This window comes from Aspergillus nomiae (genome assembly GCF_001204775.2).
Source record: "Aspergillus nomiae NRRL 13137 chromosome Unknown contig00164, whole genome shotgun sequence".
NCBI classification, from domain to species: domain Eukaryota; kingdom Fungi; phylum Ascomycota; class Eurotiomycetes; order Eurotiales; family Aspergillaceae; genus Aspergillus; species Aspergillus nomiae.
In genome coordinates this window covers 1-20909 of record NW_015378219.1, presented here as the reverse complement: position 1 = coordinate 20909, position 20909 = coordinate 1, and the positions used below count along the sequence as shown (strand labels likewise).

Below are 20909 nucleotides of genomic sequence, written 5' to 3'. Positions count from 1 at the left end.
TACCGGACTTATAGCTTAGTAGCACCTGCGTAACTTACTAAAGCGAGTAGCATGTTGCATAGATCAGATACTCGCTAGGTTTGTGCAAGTTCTGCGGTACACAGATGTAGTACATATCAAGGGCCGCTCCCAGCCGCACAAAGAGCAAATTTTTCAAAACCTTACTTCTCTTTCAAATTGTGGTTATAGTACATTCCTTTAATCCAAACAATCAGTGTCTGGAATTTCTAAATAATACAGTGTTCAGCTGGCTGTACCCTCTCCTCACCATGGGATTTACATATCGTATTCTTCCTTGACAGGCTTGCATATCCTCATCTAACACCGGTAGCCTCTAATCGACTAATTACCCTTCTTCTGGGTTGAGCTACTTCTTGTTGCCACCAACCTCGCGACAACAGGAAGGGGCCAGGCCAGGCGTTCAGTGGAGTCCTTGTCCACTTCGCCAGATGTCAAGAGGTCAATAATCGCAACAGCAATATAGCCGCCAATGGCAGTGAAGACATGCCACCTGTATTCTTATTGTCAGCGGTGCGAGTCCCGGGAGTTCCAGTTGAGCAAGGAGAAAAAATGAGAAAGAAGTACGTGCATACCATCCATGCAATTCGAACAAGAACGCTAAAGGCAACCCAACAGCTTGTCTTGTGCTGGTCAAAATCCGACAGGCCCAGTCGTCAATCAACCACACCAGGTAACCGAAGATAAAGCTCGCTGGAATGGGTCAACAGTTGCCCAAACGTTTCGCTGGCTAAATGGCTTACCGCATCCAAAGAGCGCTACGCTTTGAATGTTCTTCCGGGTTACCGGATCGGGGATTTGTCGGGGAATGATCTTGAGCGTACGTGTTGCGATCAAATAGACTGCCATACCGAAGGTGACAGCGTGGAGGAGGAATTCATCCATCACCATGTGGACGACCATCACGATGGTGAACAGAATAGAGAGAACAATGCCCACCATCCGGGTGTGCTCTGGGCTGGTCTGGAAAGAGAGAATGCGATACAGGAGGGGCGTTGTCAACAGATGCATGGACAATTCATCCGCTGGGGTTCAGCCACGTGAGAAAGACGATCGGAGCAACTGAGGATATGGAGCGAGACATACACATTTGGGTGTGGTATTTCAGGGTCATATGGTAGCCTGCCGAGCAGACGCCTACTCCCATCAACCCAAAATACGGAATCGAGCGGGAGCCGGCGTGCGGCTTATGACGAAGCTTGGACAGGCCATAGATCCCGTAAACAACTGGAGAAAGAGGTCAATTACAGGCTTTACGGCTAGGCCTTAACTAACGCACTGTATACGAAGCTGCTCAGGGTATTGATAAACTCCGCGATGTACCGGGTGACTACATAGTCCTATGAAGAACCGGCCGTTAGACCGGGTTTACTGGGGTTGCGTTGCAGTACGTACTTCTTCGCAAAAGCTGGAATCGATCATAAGTCACTGGCACTCTCAACAGATCGCAAGAAAATTCAGGACATACTTGAGGTAAGAGGTCTGCGGGCCCCAGAACGGTGCCAGGGTTGAGTGCTCCATCGTTGAATTGTTGACAAGTTGGAAGTTGCGGAACGAAGGGGTGAAATAAGTGGAACTTGGTTGCTGTCGGAGATAATTGGATTTAATGGATTAAATTATTTATCCGGACCCACCAGAGAGATATGACCCGCTTTAGCCAGGGAGAATGATATGCGCATCTTGGTACGTGGGAAGAACCACGGCAAGTTAGCACCTTTATCTGCCATCATATACAATAAGTTGGTCAGTGTTAGGGTAGGTGGCGCGTCAGCTGATCGCGATTAAGACGGTCGTCAATCAGTTATGTAGTTCGGTTATGGCTCCCCTTAGGAACTTTGATGCTGGTCAACGTCGTACTCGCGCCCTATGTCAGCAGAAGAACATTGGGAGATAGTTCAATAATAGCATTGGGAGCAGAATCAACGATTTCAAGGTACGAGACAAACTATTTGGTCGTTGGGAGGTGGATCTATGTATTTCAGGAATGTTAACTGGGCTCAAGAAAAACGATCAAAGCGATGAAACCGAGAAAATTCAATGGAAAACTAGTAGATATTATCTACCATGACCTCCTAACGAACAATTATGCTGATAATTGTTGACTTTGGCAATGGGTAACTGAAAGTTCTAAACCGAATTGAATTTGGGGAACTGAAAGGATGAGGGCCCCGGAGGTAGAAGTAGAGAGAGGTGTTTAGATTCGTTCCTGCTTTTGAACAGAGGGAAATGGGTATTCTTAGAAACTTCTTAGGGGCCGTTGTCGCTAAAATGCCGATCTTACCTGCTGTTGGCGTTGTTCAGTGTTGTTCCTGCTACCGAGTGGGTCCCGCCCCTTCGTAAAGCTGTAGCGTCAGACGCCAGGTGAGATGATCCAACAGCTACCGCAAATTTACCGAGGGGCTTTGGTGATCTTGACAGAAAAGCTTAGTTAGTGCTTATTGCTTATTCGCGGGGCGCAGTCTCGCGTGCAAGCATCCCCGTTCTTCTGTCGCAGCACAATTCCCCACGTGGTGTCTTTCTATCTCCCATCTCCCTTTTACTCGGATTGGCACATTATTTTCCGATTCTGCTTGTAAGTTCTGAGGAAGTTACCAAGCTTCCCGAGGCGTATTCAGGGCAAGCCCTTGAAGATGCGAGTAATCAGAGTAGATAGTGCTATAGCAGACCGTGTACAACTCCTCAATGAAACGTAACATGATACTCAGCTCCGCCTAAACGGGAGATCCTAAGTGCCTTTCACGCGAAAAATAATCCTAGCCCCCAAGAACTGGAGCGCCTAGCTAAGCTGCCCGACATGTTGGGAAGCACAATGGCCGTGAGGTGTCAGAGTGATGGCTATGTTCGCGGCAGCACTCATGTCATAGCTCGAACATTCTCGTAGAGTATAGCTTGATACACCGGTTAGCCTGCTCAGACTGAGAGCTTTAGCGCCAAAGGTCCCTTGACTTGCTAGGTCCTATAACCGCCAAGAATAAGCTGACAGGGATAGGGGCGAAACATGTCATTGAGATAGACTATCATGCAAGGTGAGACTCTACAATCCAAAATTAACATGGCCAGTATACAGAATCTCACATTGCAGGACATACAACGTCCATCGACTCTGCAAGAAGTACAATCTTCATACATCCTGCAAGGCACGAAAAGTCTATATAAGGGCCTCAATCGTCGTCTCTAATCACATCTTCATCAACACAACAACACAACAACACAACAACACAACAAAGCAAACAACGCTACAACACTACAACCTCCAAACAACAACAACACCATTCAAACAATCTCTTCAAACCAATTCTACTATTCCACTATCAAAATGCAGTTCCTCATCGTCGCCGCTTCTTTCCTCGCTGTTGCCACCGCCATCCCGGCTTCCAACGGCATCTCTGCCACCAACATCCAGAGCGCTGCTGATATCCACAACATCGCCTCTGCCTGGACCAAGGCCAAGGAAAATGATGGATGCAGCTGGCTCGGTAATTAACTCCCAAAGGCTTCACTTATACAGCTAACTGACTCTTTCCAAAGCCTGTATCAGCTCCGTCGTTGGACAGAGCGCCACTTGCGCCGCTGCCGCTGCCGAGCTTGCTCTTAGTATGTCCTTCTGCACCAAAGACTTTGAGATCCTTCACTGACTGAATACTCTAGACCCCATTGCCGATGTTGCCTGTGTCGCTGGACTTGGCACCATGACTGTAAGTTTTGCATCATTCTTCTATCTAATGATGACCCAATACTAATCATTAACAGGTTGCTTGCAAGCCTTGCGTCTAAGCTACTGCTGGTCAGTGCTTTGGCAATGCAACCATAAGGCCAAGGGAAAGGATTGTGAAGGGGGATGTACAGAACGATGCGAAAACAATTATATCAATTTGCTGTTTATTTTCCTTTGTTTGCTACTTAGACCATCTGCTTTTCGATTTCCTTGTCTATTTCCTTATATATCTGCATGTATGTTTGTTTGTTGGCTCTCTTGTTTGCATATCAATTGAAGAATTTCAGGCCTGAAACACCCATTTCAACCGTAACTGATTGAGGCTAAAGTAAAATATCCAAAGTGATCAACAGAATCAGTTGAATTGTGGGATGCTTGCATCTCTCTTATTTATATAGTGGTAGTTTATCACAGTATGATGTATCTTTACAATTGAGATTCTAACTTTGTAGACTGTGTGCTGCTCCTTCACACTTCTAAATACCATTAAGATATGTACTCACTGAAAAGTCCGCCTATTATACAATCTCTATTCAACCTTTCAATGATCTCATTGCAAATCGAATAATAATCAGCCATGCCTCGCTCGAGCGATTTGCCGAGAAAATCCCGAGCTACGAAACAACGATATTTTCCACATGGTTTTTATCGAATGTACCTTTACACGTATAATACTACGTCTTAAATTCCTCAAAAATGTTTGAAAAATAGTTTATTGCATCAAAGATTATTAGAAATTATTTAGGGAACATTTAGAGGGTTTTGCATGGATTCCAATCTAAAGTGAATCAACCTATCGAGAAGTTGCCGTGTAGATATATATACACTTTGGATGCCATCCCAACCACATATGAACATATATACATAGGTGCCACTTAAGCATTATATCTAACTTTTAAAATTCTCAAAAAATTTCCAAAAATATTAGAGTCATCTTGATATCTTTTCAAAAATTTCTCTCAAATTTAAGATTCAATCTTTAGTATGTTAGGGTACTCTGCCTCTCTACAATCTGGAAAGGGCCGATTCGACCGAAAAGCTGGCCCCCAGGGGGTTGAACCCCAGTATTATTAACATCACCGTCCTAAGCCCTAGTTAAGTCAATCTAACCTATCTAAGCCTACATAGTGCAGACTCTTTTCAATTCTTGGCGCCAAGTTGATGCTTGCCAGGTGGTCTCTAATTAGTGTTAAGCCCCTCGAAACTGGCCAAGGAAGAGGGTGACCGAGCGTGATTCAATCGGTCAGCTCGCCTGATGCTATGATTCCACTGTGAGAAATACAACTCTTTCCTGGCTAATAACATACAAGTGAGGGCTAAATATGAGAGAAAAGAAAAGGGAAATAAAGGAAAACAAGAAACGGAAATGGAAAATCGTTGAAAAAAGGGATATTCAAATAACAAGAAAACGAGTAGACCGGGAGGATTGGGCTGAGATGCTTATCCTAAGCTAAGACCAACCTGCGAATAAACCCGTCATTGAGCCTCTATCCACGACTGGTGTGTTAACACTATCCGTAAACATGAACGGACTTGAGAGTAAAATTATTCCAGGCTGGAATGGCAGGGATGCTGACATGTCAATGCAACCCTGCCTCCGTTGTGGAGATTGACATGAGAGCCCATGTGAGATTGATCTAGTGTTTCGATTTCCCTCCCCCACCCCCCAACCAGAACACATGAGAATTGATTGGCAAACGAAGGCTTGAGAAATCAACTACTCTACAGACATGCTCTCGAGGGTTTTGCGAGGCCCGTGAGGTCGTGCTTGGCCGGGGTGATCCAAAACCGGAAACATACAGATAATATAGAGCTTCCCCATTTGCCAATTTATATAGAGCATAATTCAAGTGGCTTGAAATAACCGACATTAAAGGTCTAGCGGTTGGAAATGGGTAAGGAAGAGACTGCGTCCTTTCAGTTTCAATTATTTAATATCGCTGCCGATCATGTATTCTATGGATGAAAAAGTTAGTATTAGAGTCTGGGATCGGGATCTAATCCAGAGAGCCCTATACTGGGCCAAATATAATTGAGAAGTAACCCATTCGAAATAATTAAATTACGTCGGAGCGCCTTGCATTTTGGCGCATTCCTCGTGGATCCATTGGTTAAGATCCTGTAAATGGCCTTGCAAGTTCCCAGGATTGATAAAGACGGACCCAGCCCCGACCGCAAGGTTTCATCGTCCACACCGGATCCCTGATACTATGCGTCAATTCAAAAGTACCTCCCTCCAGGGATAGCCTCCCCAGTCAATTTAACTAGGCGAATTGGGCTACAATGGGTTCCAATGTGGGACGAAAGCGGAGGGAGTGCATTGAGGGATTCTTCCTTTTTCTGGAATTTATCGTACGACAGGAAATCTCTTAACTATCTGAAATCAACTAATCTTCCTTCACTTCAGACTCCTGTACTTATATGTGTTTCAAAAACCCGACTTGAAAAGTTTCTCAATTGAATTAAGCACCTTTGTATATGCATACTTGCAGCTCTTCATTGTTAAGGCACTAGGACTACTTCCATCGCCATGACGTCCTATGGCTTGAAGCAATTTACACGTCCCCGGTCATATGAGCTTGAGGAACCCTCATCATATCAAAATGCGGACGACATCCATTTGACCCGCTTAGGAAAGCGTCCAGTCTTGAAGCGAAACTTTGGGGTGCTGTCGATGCTGGGATTCAGTTGCACCATTCTGATCACATGGGAGTCTGTAACGACGTAGGGCTCTACCACATCACCTGCCTTCACGGTTCTATCAGCTGAAACATCACGCTCGGGATAGGCTATTTCTTCAGAACTTTCAAAAGTACACGAGATCCTGTCCATCAATTACAGCCCAGACTGATCAAAAGTTAGTGGTGGTCCTGCCGGTAGTGTCTATGGTTACATATTTGTCTGGTTTGGTATCGCTGCTACATTTGTAGTAATCTCGGAGCTTGTGTCGATGTAAGGAATTACGAAGCGATATTAGAAACATCGTGCTAAAGAAGAACCATTCAGGGCCCCAACGTCAGGAGGACAGTACCACTGGTGCTCAATGCTCGCACCTCAGTCCGCAATGAAAATTTTCAGCTACATCACAGGTGAGTGGAGTCGTGGAGGGGCATGACATGATTTATACGCGAGTCAATGCGTTAACTGAGAATATCCCAAGGCTGGCTTACGGTAATTGGCTGGCAGGCCACTTATGCGACCGTCTGCTATCTGGGTGGGAACTATATCGAGACATTGGTGACGCTCACCAATCCATCCTACGAGCCTAAAATATGGCGACAGGTGCTGATCGGTTATGCGATTGCACTTTTCGGTTTCATCATCAATATTGCTGGAGGAAAGGTATTGCCACGATTTGAAGGTGCAATCCTAGTCCTCCATATTTTGGGCTTCTTTGCTATTCTGTAAGTAAATATCACGTCCCATAAATATGTGAGGTTTCTGCTTATTTGGGAAGAATTCCAATGGTCTACATGGCCAATCATAATACAGCCGAGCAAGTTTTCACCCAGTTTCTGAACGAAGGTCAATGGCCCTCTCAGGGTCTTTCGTTCTTTGTTGGCCTGATTGGACCTGTCTTTGCTTTTGCAGGGGGCGATGCTGCAGTACATGTACGTAAATTATCTAAACATCGACGGATCCGAGAGCTGACACGGTCCAGCTGTCTGAAGAAATCACTAATGCCACAGTTGCTGTGCCCTTGGCGTTGATGCTCACTGTGCTAATCAATGGCGTCCTCGGCTTCAGCATGCTAATCGCATTGCTCTTTTGTGTCGAGGATATGACGGGAGTTCTGGAAGCTCGAGTCCCCTTCCTAACTATATTCCACCAGGCAACGGGATCTGTAGCGGGCACGGCCACTGCAGGCGCCATTATCGTTGCAATGGGCAGTTGCTCCTCGGCCGGTATGCTGGCCTCGACATCACGGCAATTCTGGTCCTTTGCGCGTGACCGGGGCATCCCTGGATGGCGAGTGTGGACGAGGGTCACTGCTCGTTCTGCAATTCCAGCATACGCAGTCACCCTGACCACCGCCATTACCTGTCTGCTGAGCCTTATTGGTATTGGCTCTGACCTGGCATTCAATGACTTGATGTCCTTGTCCACCTCGGGCTTGTTCTCATCATACCTGATTACGGCCGGACTTTTGCTCTGGCGACGCTGTACGGGTGGAATCAGTGGGTCCAAGGGTGAGCATACCATGATCAATACCGCCGGAGCCCAGCTTGTCTGGGGTCCTTTTCATGTCCCGGGGGTTTGGGGCATCCTTATCAACGTCTTTGCTGTGATCTTTATGACCATTGCAGTCTTCTTCAGTTTCTGGCCACCCATGAATCATGTATCGGCTGAATCCATGAACTACAGTGTAGTGGGGATTGGGGGAGTTATTCTTTTGAGTCTGTTCTATTATCTCGTCCGAGCGAGGAAGGTATACAAGGGCCCTGTGGTGGAACTTCAAATCGGTCCATAGTTTACTTGACGTGCAAATGATGATATCATAACCACAGAAATTGGGCCGTACGGATCCGATTCCCAGAGAGGAGGACAGGCGGACATATCAACCGCCTTACGACTTTCTGCTTACTTAGCCGGGTTTTTGTTTCACTCTCCGAGTCATAGTTACGAATCATTTTGTAGTTAGCTGCATGTGAACCCCACTAGAGCTGATAATCGGTCGGTCGGGAACCTGGAAGAACCGAATTGAATACATAGTTTTATGCTTGGTGCCCCAAGTGCGATGTGTTGTGGGATTAGGTAGCCAACATTTCGGAATGATTGGCTCGTAAACGGCATCCCGTGTGCACGGTTCACTGTGATCTGCTTTGTATTAAAAAGGGGACTCGGAATTGTGTGCCGAGTGCTGACGGGGTCACGGAGTTAAAGGCGACTTGATGACACAACCCTCCCTACCCTATATGGGGAAAGGACTCCTTATGTCGGCTGTAGGGCGTAAGTTCGGTGACCTGGCCAATGATAGACGATAGTGCACGTCTAGGGTCCGAGCCAAAGCGTTGGACTCCGCTCCCTGATGACTGTCTTGGCATATCGTCTGGATATAACGGTCGTTATAAAGCCAACATTATTTCCACCATGGTCCTTCGGCGTGGCATAACAAGGTTTTGCGACAGAGTCAGCTCGCCTGGCTAATTCCATAGATCATGGGTATGGACCCAGAGAGTCAATCGGAATGGACTAAGCAAGACTGTGGACGACACATACCCTTTTGGCGCCAGGTGGTAGACCAAGGGGCCATTACTCAGGATGTTCTGCATCACAATTACCCTGGATCAGGAACGGAAACGGATCCCTTCCTGGTCTCCTGGCTGCCGAATGATCCCAGAAACCCCATCCTCTTTACTACATTCAAGAAAGTCAGCATTACGGTCGTCGTCTCTACAGCAACATTGGCCGTTGCCCTCGCTTCCTCAGCATATTCTGGATCTACGAAACAAGTGATGGAAGGCTTGGATGTCGGCACGGAAGTTGCAACGCTTGGACTATCGCTTTTTGTGATCGGCTTTGCACTCGGGCCATTGGTTTGGGCGCCGCTCAGCGAGTTCATTGGTCGACAATATCCCTTTTTCGTCTCATTTGGTGCGATGACGGTCTTTCTGGCGGGATGTGCCGGTGCACAGAATATACAGACTTTGTTGGTTCTGCGTTTTCTGGCAGGCACGGCGGGATCATCGCCCCTGACGAACGCGGGGGGTGTGATTAGCGATATGTTTCGAGCTGAGCAACGGGGGCTGGCTCTATGCCTCTTTGCTGCAGCACCCTTCATGGGGCCTGCTATTGGACCGGTGATCGGTGGTTTTCTGGGGATGAATGCTGGGTGGAAATGGGTGGAAGGCTTCCTGGCTGCGCTTTCGGGGGTTTTGTGGATTCTGATGACCTGCTTCGTTCCTGAAACCTACGCACCAGTTCTCCTCCGCCAAAGAGCAAAGCGTCTTTCTCAAAAAACTGGCATGGTTTATCGATCAAAGCTAGATGTCGAGAATGCAGGGGCTGTTTCTTTGAAACGGATGTTTGCCACCTCTTTATTGCGACCATGGGTCCTACTATTCAGAGAGCCTATCGTATTTATGTTATCTGTATACATTGCCATCATTTATGGCGCACTTTTTATGATGTTTGCCGCGTTTCCTATTGTGTACCAACACGGCCGGGGATGGAACCAAGGCGTGGGAGGACTCGCCTTCATGGGCATTGCTGTGGGTATGATTGTCGGAACGATCTACACAATTCCTGACAACAAGCGATACATGAGAACAGTCAAAAGACATGGAGGGTTCGCGCCTCCAGAGTCACGCCTGCCGCCGGTGATGCTATCTGCAATGTTGATTCCTGTCGGTCTCTTCTGGTTCGCGTGGACCAACTCTCCCTCCATTCACTGGATGGTTAGTATAGCAGCCGGCGTTCCATTCGGCTGTGGGATTGTTCTCCTATACCTAGGCATCATGGGATATCTTATTGATTCTTATACCATTTTCGCCGCATCGGTCTTGGCGGCTAATGCTGTTCTGCGATCTCTGTTTGGAGGAATATTTCCGCTCTTCACGACTTATATGTATGATGGGTTAGGGATTCATTGGGCCTCCTCAATCCCCGCCTTTCTTACAGTCGCATGTATGCCTTTTCCATTTATTTTCTACCGGTACGGGGAAGCGATTCGCAGGCGATGCGCATATTCTGCTCAATCGGAAGCATACATGCAAAAGCTACAGGAGGCGGCGCAACAAAGCGAAAAATAGAGTCGGCACTTGGACATAATATACCGGGACAATTCAACTAATAACCGAAATATGACGACGACTGGGGAAACCTGGGCACTGCCATGGCGCTATCATAAATTAAAAGTCGGGGTTCCTGGTCAACCCCCACAGGAGTGAAGAAACGCCATGCGGGGCTCCGACACAAGAGACCAAATTATGTATTATGGACCAATTTAGCGCAAGTCAATTGCACTCCGATCGGCACATTAATAGCCCCTCGGGGTAATTTACCGTGAGAACCATCCTGAACTAGAACGGACATCGTCTGATGCGTGCTCTCCCCGCCGGAGAGCCAAGAACCGTAGTGAAGCTATAAATGCACCCCGGTCTTCAGCATATAGCATGATGCGCAGGAACAACCATCGAAAATGAACTGTGTGAAAGGCCTGGCTTGGGCCAGCTTGTTTCTGCAGGCTGCAGGGCTGGATGCAGATGCCATTACTGCTCAATACTTCGGCAATGATGCACCGTGGTATCGCGACCGGATCCCGCTTTTCGAGTCCAGTGCGTCTGATATCCAGGATGTGTATTATTATCGGTGGAATATCTTTCGTGCCCACCAGCGTGATTTGGGTGCCGATGGGTACATTTCAACCGAGTTTCTGAATGATGTCAGCTGGCAGACTCAGCCCTCAGCTTTGCTGATTGATGCCGCCAATTTCCATCTGCGTGAAGGCCGTTGGTGCCGTGATCGTCGCTTCAAGAGCGACTACGCAAGCTTTCTCTACGGCCCGTACAGGAACCCATACCAGTTCTCTGAGAGTATGGCCGACGGAGTGTGGCAGGGGTATCTGGTCGATGGAGTAGCAGACGATGCTACCGTCCACTTAGATACCATGCAGGAGGTCTTCAAGGGATGGAATACCACCACCATGTCAACGGGAGGATACGACACCTCTAAGGCCCTATACTGGATACAGCCACTCACCGATGCGACTGAGTACACGATTGCTAGCATCGACGCATCCGGCGGCGCGGATGGTTTCACAGGAGGAAATGCCTTCCGGCCCAGCATCAATAGTTACCAGTATGCGAACGCATTGGCGATTGCCAACCTGGCGACGTTACTGGGCCAGGAGGATGTGGCCAACGAGTATCAGCAGCAGGCCACCGACATCAAGAAAACAGTACAGGAGACATTGTGGAACAGCACCTACGAGCACTTCATTGATAGGTACAAAGTGGACAACGAGTATGTAACATACTGGGACTTCATTCGAGGCCGGGAGCTGGTGGGCTATGTTCCCTGGGCACACGATCTGCCGGACGACACAGAGGAGTTTGCTCAAGCATGGAAGCATCTCTTGGATAGCGAAAAGTTCGCGGGCGCTCACGGCCTACGCACCAACGAGCCGAGCTATGAATACTACATGAAACAATACCGCTATGAAGGCGATAAACGCGAGTGCCAGTGGAACGGACCTGCCTGGCCTTACCAGACCACTCAAGTCTTATCGGCCCTTGCTAACTTGCTCGACCACTACAACACATCTGCTGCTGCCAACGTCGTGACAAAGACCGACTACACCGACCTGCTCCAACAGTATGCTCAATTACATTACAACCCCAATCGAGGTGGTGTCCTAAACCTGGAAGAAGACTATGATGCCGATACAGGCAGTCCGATCGTCGGATTGGCGCGCTCCCCGCACTACTTCCATTCCGGCTATGTTGACCTCGTCCTTTCCGGACTTGTTGGCATCCGTCCTCGCGCTGACGATGTGCTTGAGGTGAACCCGCTAGCAGACCCAGCAGTCGTGTCATACTTCCGTGCCGAGCGCATTCTCTACCATGGCCACGAGATCGCCGTCCAGTGGGACGCCAATGGTAATCACTACGGCACCTCCGGGCTAGTGGTCGAGGTCGACGGCAAAGTTGTCTCCACAGCACCAAGCTTGACCCGTATTACTACCAGCATCACCCGAGAAACTCCGCCGGCAATTAACCGCCCTATAGCTGTCTCCGTGCAACAGAACTCAACTGTGTACCCCCAAGGCAGTGTCTCTGTCACAGATGCAGACACCGACGCGGTTCACGCCGCCATCGACGGTCGAGTCTGGTTCTTCCCAGAGTCCGACGTCGCGAACGGTTGGGATACACCAGCTGGAAATGGCAGTGAGCTATGGTACCAGATCAGCTTCGAGTCTACAACCAAGACGGCCAGCGCGGAGATAGCCTTTTTCGCTAATAGTACGCAAGGCTTTGATGCTCCTGAGACATATAGTATTCAGGTTAATGTCTCCGGCGAGTGGGCGGAGGTGTCTGGTGCGAATTATAGTTCCCCGGTTGCGAACGGAATTACCCGGGCCACCTGGGACGGTGTCGACACGGACCAGATCCGGCTTGCTTTCGTGCCACAAGAGGAGCAAAAGGTTCGGCTGGTGGAGTTCAAGGTTTTCGGTGAGGTTGTCAACGATAATTAGGTATCGCAGCTGGCTTCGCTTTGTATGTGAACTTCGTTGGCATATCATGTGTCCTGTGTTTTAGTATCCTGTGTTTGTATCAATCGGTATTCTGAGCCACTAAGAGTTTATGTAACTTGTAGTCATTGCTATGCAATGATTCTGTCTCTAGTATAGGCGTCATACAAGCTACCTTGACAAGTCATATCTCCAGCTGATAGCTGAATATAGAGATGTAGAGTAGCTGTCGGAAGCCAGGCAGTCGTGTTCTTCTCTCGGACATTGTCTATGCGACTGGCTGAACCAAAAGCATACCAAGACTTGCGTGATTAACGGCAAGCCGATATTCTGTCATTGGTCTCACTACAGGGTAAAGAATAGTCCCGGATATTGACAAGACAGCTACGACCCATGGTCCAGGCACAGCCCTATCAACTGCCGTGAACTTTATCCGGCCCCATCGCTGGACAAAACCCAAGTCATGTTTACATCACTCCAATGTGCGTGCTTTATTTCATTGCAGCCTGAAGCATGATTAGACCAAAACTCATTCCCCGCTGTGGAGCTGGTATCCAGTTGGATTGTCGATCATTCAATTAGGGTACTATCGGGATGCCGAAACCCGACCGAAAACAGTCCCAAACTGGTAAGATAGAAGGAAAGCACGTGAAGATAAGGACCCGAAACCGATCGGATAGGGAGCATATTGCCATTTTGGGGAGCATTCTCGGCAGTTGACGGGCCGCCATATCAACTGGCATCAACTCCACCTTAGCGCGTCTGGATCGCCATGTATAATTTTAGTTGGCAATTAGACATCCTTGGGATGAACGGGATCTCCCTTCGGCTGTGCTTGTGTTGAGTTAAGCTTTGTGCCAAGTACTCTTTCCCTGGGACAGAGCTAGAGTGGCTGAAATACTTCAACAGGGAGCAATTACCAGGATCATGTGTTCCTACAATCTATAATGAGGGTCTGATTGTAAATAGCTTCTGTAGCTTTCTTGTGTTTATGTTTATGTGTAGATGATGATTCGTGTTTGGTCATGAATGCGCTTTTTCTTGCTGCGTGGATTTGTATACCTCCCTTGCATGAGCCAATTGCTCCTTGGTCTCCACTTTGCCTCCGGGAGCTTATGCGTCGACCACCCGCCATAATCGCGCACAATTGCTAGTGCCACATTCTCCCTGGATAACGCGCTCGACGGAGTATACCCGCTGGATAATCGGCCCAGAGGTGTCTCGAACGGAAGGGAGCAAGGCAAGAAGAAATGTCTTGTCATCCCAGAGGGATATAAATTGGGGTGGGCGCCCTTTTTTTTCTACATACTGTGACATAGCAAAGCATTCATTAATTCTAAGCGTTTCTCTTATAGACATCTTTGCATTACTTTAATTACTTGTTTCAGCTTACATTATCCCAAAGTACCATTTTCTTTCACACCAATGGAGCAGCCACAGACTCCCATCAACGCCGGACAGCGCCTTCTCACCAACGTCGTTGATGAAGTTGCCCAGTTCAACCCCCAGCAGAAGCTCGGTGTTATCCCCAGTGATCTCAAAGTATCGCAAGGCTTCCGGGACGTGTCGTTTGGCGAAATTGCCCACGCAGTGAATGCACTCTCATGGTGGATTGAGGAGCAGGTTGGAAAGGCCAAGAACAATGAGACTGTGGCATATATGGGAAGGAATGACATTGTCTACCTGATCTTTATACTTGCATGCAACAAGACCGGCTATAAGGTAAGAATGCCAAAAGTTGTTACATCCTGGTACACTCTGACCGTCGTGAGAAATAGCCTTTGCTCCCTTCAAGCAGACTTTCCGACGAAGCCTACCAACATATCCTGGATGTGACCGAGTGTCGAAAGTTCTTCTACAGCCATGACAAAGAACGACAGATCTCGGCGATGAAGAATTTCCTCAAAGACACTGATTTCTATGAAGTACCAGCAACAGCCGATATTCTCAACAGTAGCAACGTACCAGAGCCATACCCTTTTACCAAAACCTTCGCCGAGGCCGAGAATGATGTTGCTTTTATCATTCATAGTTCTGGAACAACAGGTATGCGAATAGGTATTATAGGTTTATTGAAAACTAGCTCCTGTTAACAAGCCTAACCACAGGAATGCCAAAGCCCGTTCCCTTGACGCACGGTTTCGTCGCGACCCTAGACTCTGTTGGCTTTCTACCTACCCCCGTAGGCCGTCGTGTAGCTGCGCCAAACGATCCTACCTCTAACAACCTTGTTCTCGTCACTACCCCTTTCTTCCACCTCATGGGCCTCTACGGTCTTACGTCCGCTATCTTCCACAACACCCCCTTCGTGAACCTTCCCGACAAGCCGGTCTCGGTTGACCTTGTCCTGGACACGATACGCGCAACCAATCCAACAATCACGTTACTCGCGCCAGCCATCCTGGAGGATATAAGTCAGACACAGGCTGGACTGAACTGTCTCGGAACATTAAATGCAGTCATTTATGCAGGTGCTCCTCTGGCCGCGGATATCGGCAACCGAATCGTCCCCTACACCAAAGTTGTGACCCTCATAGGCTCGAGTGAAATGGGCATTATCAGCTCTCTGGTCCCAGAGGGAGAAGGAAACTGGGGCTATTTCGAGTGGAACCCTGCATATGGTGTTGATATGCAGCATCGAGGCGAGGAGTTGTATGAGCTTGTCATTCCTCGTCGGGAGTACTCCCGAGCCATCCATGGCATCTTCCATACCTTCCCTGACAAGACCGAGTATGCGTCGAAGGACTTGTTTGTGCAACACCCGTCGAATCCGAAGCTGTGGAAGTACCATGGTCGCTTTGATGATGTGATTGTGCTCAGTAATGGTGAAAAGCTTAACCCAGTGACTCTGGAAAAGATGGTCGAGTGTCACCCGAAGATCTGTAGGGCGGTGTTGATCGGACAGGGTCGGTTCCAGACTTCGTTGCTGATTGAACCATACTGGAACGAACAGGGCAAGACTATCGATGAGGCTGCGTTCATTGATGAGGTCTGGCCCGTGGTTGAACGGGCAAATGTGACCGTGCCAAACTATGGACGCATTGCCAGAACTATGATCAAGCTCTCCTCCCCTGAAAAGCCATTCAAGACTACGCCCAAGGGTACAACGCAGCGCCAGGCCGTTAACAGAGATTATAAGGAAGAGATAGACGCCATTTACGCCTCTGCTGATCAGCAGTTGAATCGGTCACTTCCTGAAACCATCTCCTTGCACAATATTACACAATACGTTAACGAAACCGTCTGCTCTCTTCTTGAAAGGGAGACAATTGACAACGACGAGGACTTGTACTCTGCGGGCCTCGACTCCCTACAAACAATTCAGTTGGCCACGATACTCCGCAATGCCGTCTCTTTTCAGATGCCTGCTGGCGATCGCCCACAGATCACCGCTCAGCACATCTATGCCCATTCGACAGTCACCCAACTAGCACAATTCCTCGTGAAGGTTATCACTGGTGGCACTCTCGCAATCATTCCCCGCCACGAGCGAATCCAGAACATCATAGCCAAATACACAGACGACATCCCAGCGCGTCATCTCTCCCAGGCTCAACTACCTCCATCCTCGACAGTCATATTAACCGGATCGACCGGGTCTTTGGGAGCCTATCTCCTGTACACTCTCCTGATCAACGAGAATGTCTCTAAGGTTTATTGTTTCAACCGCTCCGACGCCCAGTCACGCCAAATCCAAAGCTTCAAGGAGAAGGGCCTCAATGCCGCTCCGCTGTCTGACCCTTCAAGAGTAGAATTCCTCAAGGTTTCCTTCGGAGAGCCACATTTCGGGATCGACGATACAAAATACACTTCCCTCCTAAACACAGTCGACCTAATCATTCACAACGCCTGGAAAGTCAACTTCAACCACCCGCTCGAATCCTTCGAAGACCCGCACATCAAGGGTGTCCGAGAGTTCATCTCCTTCAGCCTCGAAAGCAAATACAACGCACACCTCTCCTTCGTCTCATCCGTCGCGACAATCGGCGCCTGGACCTCGGAAATGGGACCAGTCGTTCCCGAACTCCCTCTCGAGAATGACGAAGCAGTGCTAAAGCAGGGCTACGGGGAGTCAAAACATGTCTCGGAACGCATGTGTGTGATTGCATCGGAGAAAGCTCGCGTGCCCACTACTATCTTCAGAGTTGGGCAGATTGCTGGCCCTACTACGGAGAGTGGACTTTGGAACCCCGATGAATGGCTCCCAACTATTGTCGCGACGTCAAAGGCTCTCGGAAAGGTTCCGAGCACCCTCGGTTCGATGCCCATTGATTGGGTTCCTGTTGTATGTTCCTATGCTACCATATACTATACCAATGACTCGCTAACTTAGTCACAGGATACTTTGGCCCAGATTACAGTTGACGCTCTTCAAACCCGTCGGGGAACCCTTTCTGAAACACCAAACGCCTTCTTCCACCTCATGAATCCTAACCACGCGACCTGGTCTTCGCTCATCCCTGCAATCGAATCGAAATATAATACAAAGACAGTCCCTTTCCCCGAATGGATCGCTGATCTGGAATCTATCAAGAACCCGTCTGACCAGGATGTTCGGGACAAGCCGGCTCTGAAACTCCTCGATTTCTACCGCGGGTTGTCCAGTGGAGAGGGCATGTTATCGGCTGATATTAGTGTGCAAAGGACGAAGGAGGCAAGTGAGACGATGAGGAGCTTAGGGCCTATCTCGGCTACGCTGATGGAGAACTGGATTGAGCAGTGGGGCTTTTAAGGGCATAATACTTTGGAATGAGCGATTTTATGGGGTTATAGACTGGGTTGTTGTTTTCTTGCATTCATGTATGCATGGGTTAGCGATGTTTCGGTCTTAATGTGATTGATAATTGATTTATTTCTTCATTTTATTTAGGTTCTTCTTGAACTCTTTCTTAGATATCTATGTTCTATATTGGATTGCGAATGTTTGTTCTCATATTCAGAAAGCCACAGGCCGTGAGGAGCCTTCACCATCTCAACAGGGTAGAGGAGAAAGCAATATGAGGGAAGAATGAATAGACAATTAAACTATAGTGACATTCAGCCACAGTTATTAGATGCCTCCCATACATATCTGATCAAAATCAATACTCCAGGTCCCAGTGTTGACAAGACCACCTAACCAAACAAGAAACTTGCTACCGTCCTCCCATAATGCGTCTCCTCCTTTTCAAACAAAGCAATTTAAACTCTTTGAAAACCACCTTGACCTTCGTCACGATGGCCCTTTCACTCCATGTCTCTAATTCAGGACCCCATATGCTTATGGCAATTGAGACGGCCATCCCTTGACCACAGCACAGCATCTATAACCACATATCAGCAACCCACCCAAGCCCTAGAAACAGGGACACTTACCAAGATCAAACTTAACCTTAAGCGCCTTGTCCTTCGAGTGGGGAATCTTCTGCTTCGACTTGTTGTCGACACTATCGCAATAACATTCGAATTCCGCCTTCGCAGATTTGCCCGTTACTTGAGTAAAATAGTCGCAATTCCAGCAGTCACCCTTCATGAGTCCCTTGCCATCCGACTCCGGAGTCAACTTCTGTGTCTGTGCATTCCAGCCAACGCACTTGTCCAAGTCCAGTGTGGTCTCTCTCCAGTCTCCGTCCGGGTGTGCTTTCTTGGGATCTGACATGGGCCGACGGCAATCGGCTGTCAGTAGGACCTGGCGATATGGGGTTGTGATCGTCGTGGGTCCCTTTCCTGTCTTGGCGGTATCCTTTGCTGAGGCCGTTGCTCTTGCTTCGGGCGAGGTTACCTTGACCTTGAGGTAGCGGCATTCGTCATGTAATGCTAATGCTCCTTTGTTGACGTTGTTCGTGTCGGATATTCCTCCGGAAGAGCCAGAGGTCATGTCTGTCATGGGTATGCCTTCATCGGGCGGAGTTTGCTTGGGCTTCGACAAGATCCCGCCTCCGGCTACCAAGGCTGAGAGATATAGAGTAATGATAATTATGAAGTGATGCATTTTGCTTTGGTTACGCAATAAAGTACTGAACAGGGAGATTGTAAGCATAGAAAGATTGAGTATCAGGGCGTTTGTGCTCGGGCCTATTTATGTGAATCTGCTCTGTAGACACCGCTTCTCTGCGGTTTCAGGGGAGGCTTATTTTCGTTATGATGCCTTCCTTCCCCTGGGTACCTAGTTCTGGTGATGGAATTTGTTCCTTTGTGACGCCAAGCTGGGCGCAGGGCAACAGCTTAGGGATTTAAGTTGGGGCAAACGGGATGGGCAGCAGAGTTTTCCAGGGGCCGCAAGGTACGACCAATACGTTTCAGGGGGCAGAGATCTAAGAGTCATGATATGATTGATAACGCATACATGCATACGTCCTGTATACAAGAAAGAACTGGAAAGCGTCTAAAGCCACCATCCTGGTGCTTTGGTGACATCCTCCACAATACAATACAATGAGGTATCATAAGAGTGCTTTACATCTCTACTAGAATCCATTTTGTAGCACAGGTGAGAAGGGACAAAGAATGTACTACTCACCTATGAATCGTCGCTCTGCCATCTAGTTGCATCTCGTACGGATCATATTAAGTTTTGGACACTCTACAAGCACCAAGGTACCACTAGATGTCCACAATGTCCCCACAAGATTCTTTATCTGATCGACACTGTAGCTCCTGATATGACTCAAATATCCTCGCACTCAAAAAGCCTCATCTAGAGCTTTGCTTTAGCTTCTGTAACCCCCACTCGCCTCATATCACACCGGCTTTCTGTTAGGAAAGGCGCTATCTGATACCGGCTTCATTCCAAACATCCGGCTCGTATGATCATCTCATTTTGCATCCTCGTCAGTAGGATATCCGGAAAGAATTGTCCTTCTTGTAAACTGTTGACTAATAGAAATTGCGAAGGTTCGGCGCAGGTTGCAAACCAGGCTGTTCTGCTCTCCTTTTCTATTTCTTTCTCTTTACCCCTTTTTCAGAGTATTGACAGAATGCTGCTACACATTTAGCCTAGGGATCATACCTATAGCGCATACCATTGGTGCTTTGCATGTTCATGCCAGCAGGAATGTAGACATGTGCCAACGCAACGCAAGTTCTCAAGTGACGCGTGTGGATATACATACATCTAGCAAACCAGTTGTATATTGCTAGTACCTCCAAAGCAACCATATTTTAATCCAATATTTTCTTAAACACCAATACAGCAGGTCCCCCGAATCCTACATCCAGAAAAAGCATGGCAACATGACCAAATCCAAATCCAAAGCCCAACACCGCTATCCCCTACGCATCTCCAACTTATCCATGAATGAATTGATCCATCGAGACCTGTGTTCCAAGATGTTCAAAGCAAGCCAGAAAACCATCATGAGTAACCTGCACCAACCCATCTACAGGCCCCCTAGTCAGCAAAGTCCCTACAGCCCAACAGGAAACGTTAGACCACTCACCCAAATTCATAGATATCCTATCGTCGTCCGTCTTCTTGACATCGCACACACAGTGAAGGTCAGGCTTCGCGTAGTAGCACGCCGAGCAGTTGCCCTCCTTAATCCCGTTTCCGCGAGACTTCGGGTAGAGCTTTTCGGTATCCGGATTCCATCCCAGACAGAGGTCCAGGTCCAGCTTCGACATCCTATAGCTTCGGATGCGACGGTCACATGAGCCCCAGATGGCCTGCGGCCTGCTGGGAGGTCGTATGGGATAGGGCTTTTTTGTGCCGTCTGCGTTGAGAGGGCGCTGCACGCCCTCACCCGCGATTGCGGGTCTTTCGCCATTGATGAAGAGGCCGTGGCATTTGTCGTTGATGTTGTGTCTTTCTTGCTTGGAGTCTTCGATCGGTGTTTTTGATGGGTCTTTGCGGCCGGCGGCTACTAGGGTCGAGAGGCATAAAGTGAGGAAGATGAGGAGTGTTCGATACATTGTGCCTATTGCGCCTGCGTTTGGGCGGTAGTGTGTTAAAGATGATATTGAAGGAATTGGAAATAGCGGTGGAAGGGGTGTTCTGGGGATGGG

General features: G+C 48.3%; 6 protein-coding genes across 6 annotated transcripts; 3 read left to right on the top strand and 3 right to left on the bottom strand.

Annotated features, from left to right (window-relative positions):
* Positions 1-342: 342 nt before the first annotated feature.
* On the bottom strand, positions 343-1539 carry ANOM_006361 (ceramidase; the record flags this gene model as incomplete). Its single annotated transcript, XM_015551617.1, has 7 exons — positions 343-511; positions 594-711; positions 762-1043; positions 1105-1245; positions 1298-1358; positions 1414-1426; positions 1487-1539. The coding sequence occupies 7 exons, from the start codon at positions 1537-1539 to the stop codon at positions 343-345; spliced, it is 837 nt and encodes a 278-aa protein (XP_015406209.1).
* A 1795-nt stretch (positions 1540-3334) lies between these two features.
* Positions 3335-3848, top strand: ANOM_006360 (uncharacterized protein; the record flags this gene model as incomplete). The annotated part of the gene is made up of 4 exons (XM_015551616.1): positions 3335-3494; positions 3547-3612; positions 3667-3713; positions 3769-3848. 4 exons carry the CDS (start codon positions 3335-3337, stop codon positions 3790-3792), a joined length of 297 nt encoding a protein of 98 aa, XP_015406214.1. The 3' UTR covers positions 3793-3848.
* A 2415-nt stretch (positions 3849-6263) lies between these two features.
* Positions 6264-10485, top strand: ANOM_006359 (putative amino acid transporter; the record flags this gene model as incomplete). The annotated part of the gene is made up of 8 exons (XM_015551615.1): positions 6264-6457; positions 6522-6545; positions 6596-6685; positions 6740-6822; positions 6894-7137; positions 7191-7344; positions 7395-8162; positions 8890-10485. The coding sequence occupies 8 exons, from the start codon at positions 6264-6266 to the stop codon at positions 10483-10485; spliced, it is 3153 nt and encodes a 1050-aa protein (XP_015406207.1).
* Positions 10486-14351: 3866 nt separating this feature from the next.
* Positions 14352-17658, top strand: ANOM_006358 (putative NRPS-like enzyme; the record flags this gene model as incomplete). The annotated part of the gene is made up of 4 exons (XM_015551614.1): positions 14352-14648; positions 14705-14972; positions 15035-17211; positions 17266-17658. The coding sequence occupies 4 exons, from the start codon at positions 14352-14354 to the stop codon at positions 17656-17658; spliced, it is 3135 nt and encodes a 1044-aa protein (XP_015406208.1).
* Positions 17659-18170: 512 nt separating this feature from the next.
* ANOM_006357 (uncharacterized protein) lies at positions 18171-18897 on the bottom strand (the record flags this gene model as incomplete). The annotated part of the gene is made up of 2 exons (XM_015551613.1): positions 18171-18229; positions 18282-18897. 2 exons carry the CDS (start codon positions 18895-18897, stop codon positions 18171-18173), a joined length of 675 nt encoding a protein of 224 aa, XP_015406195.1.
* Positions 18898-20192: 1295 nt separating this feature from the next.
* ANOM_006356 (uncharacterized protein) lies at positions 20193-20816 on the bottom strand (the record flags this gene model as incomplete). Its single annotated transcript, XM_015551612.1, has 2 exons — positions 20193-20284; positions 20345-20816. The coding sequence occupies 2 exons, from the start codon at positions 20814-20816 to the stop codon at positions 20193-20195; spliced, it is 564 nt and encodes a 187-aa protein (XP_015406196.1).
* Positions 20817-20909: the final 93 nt, after the last annotated feature.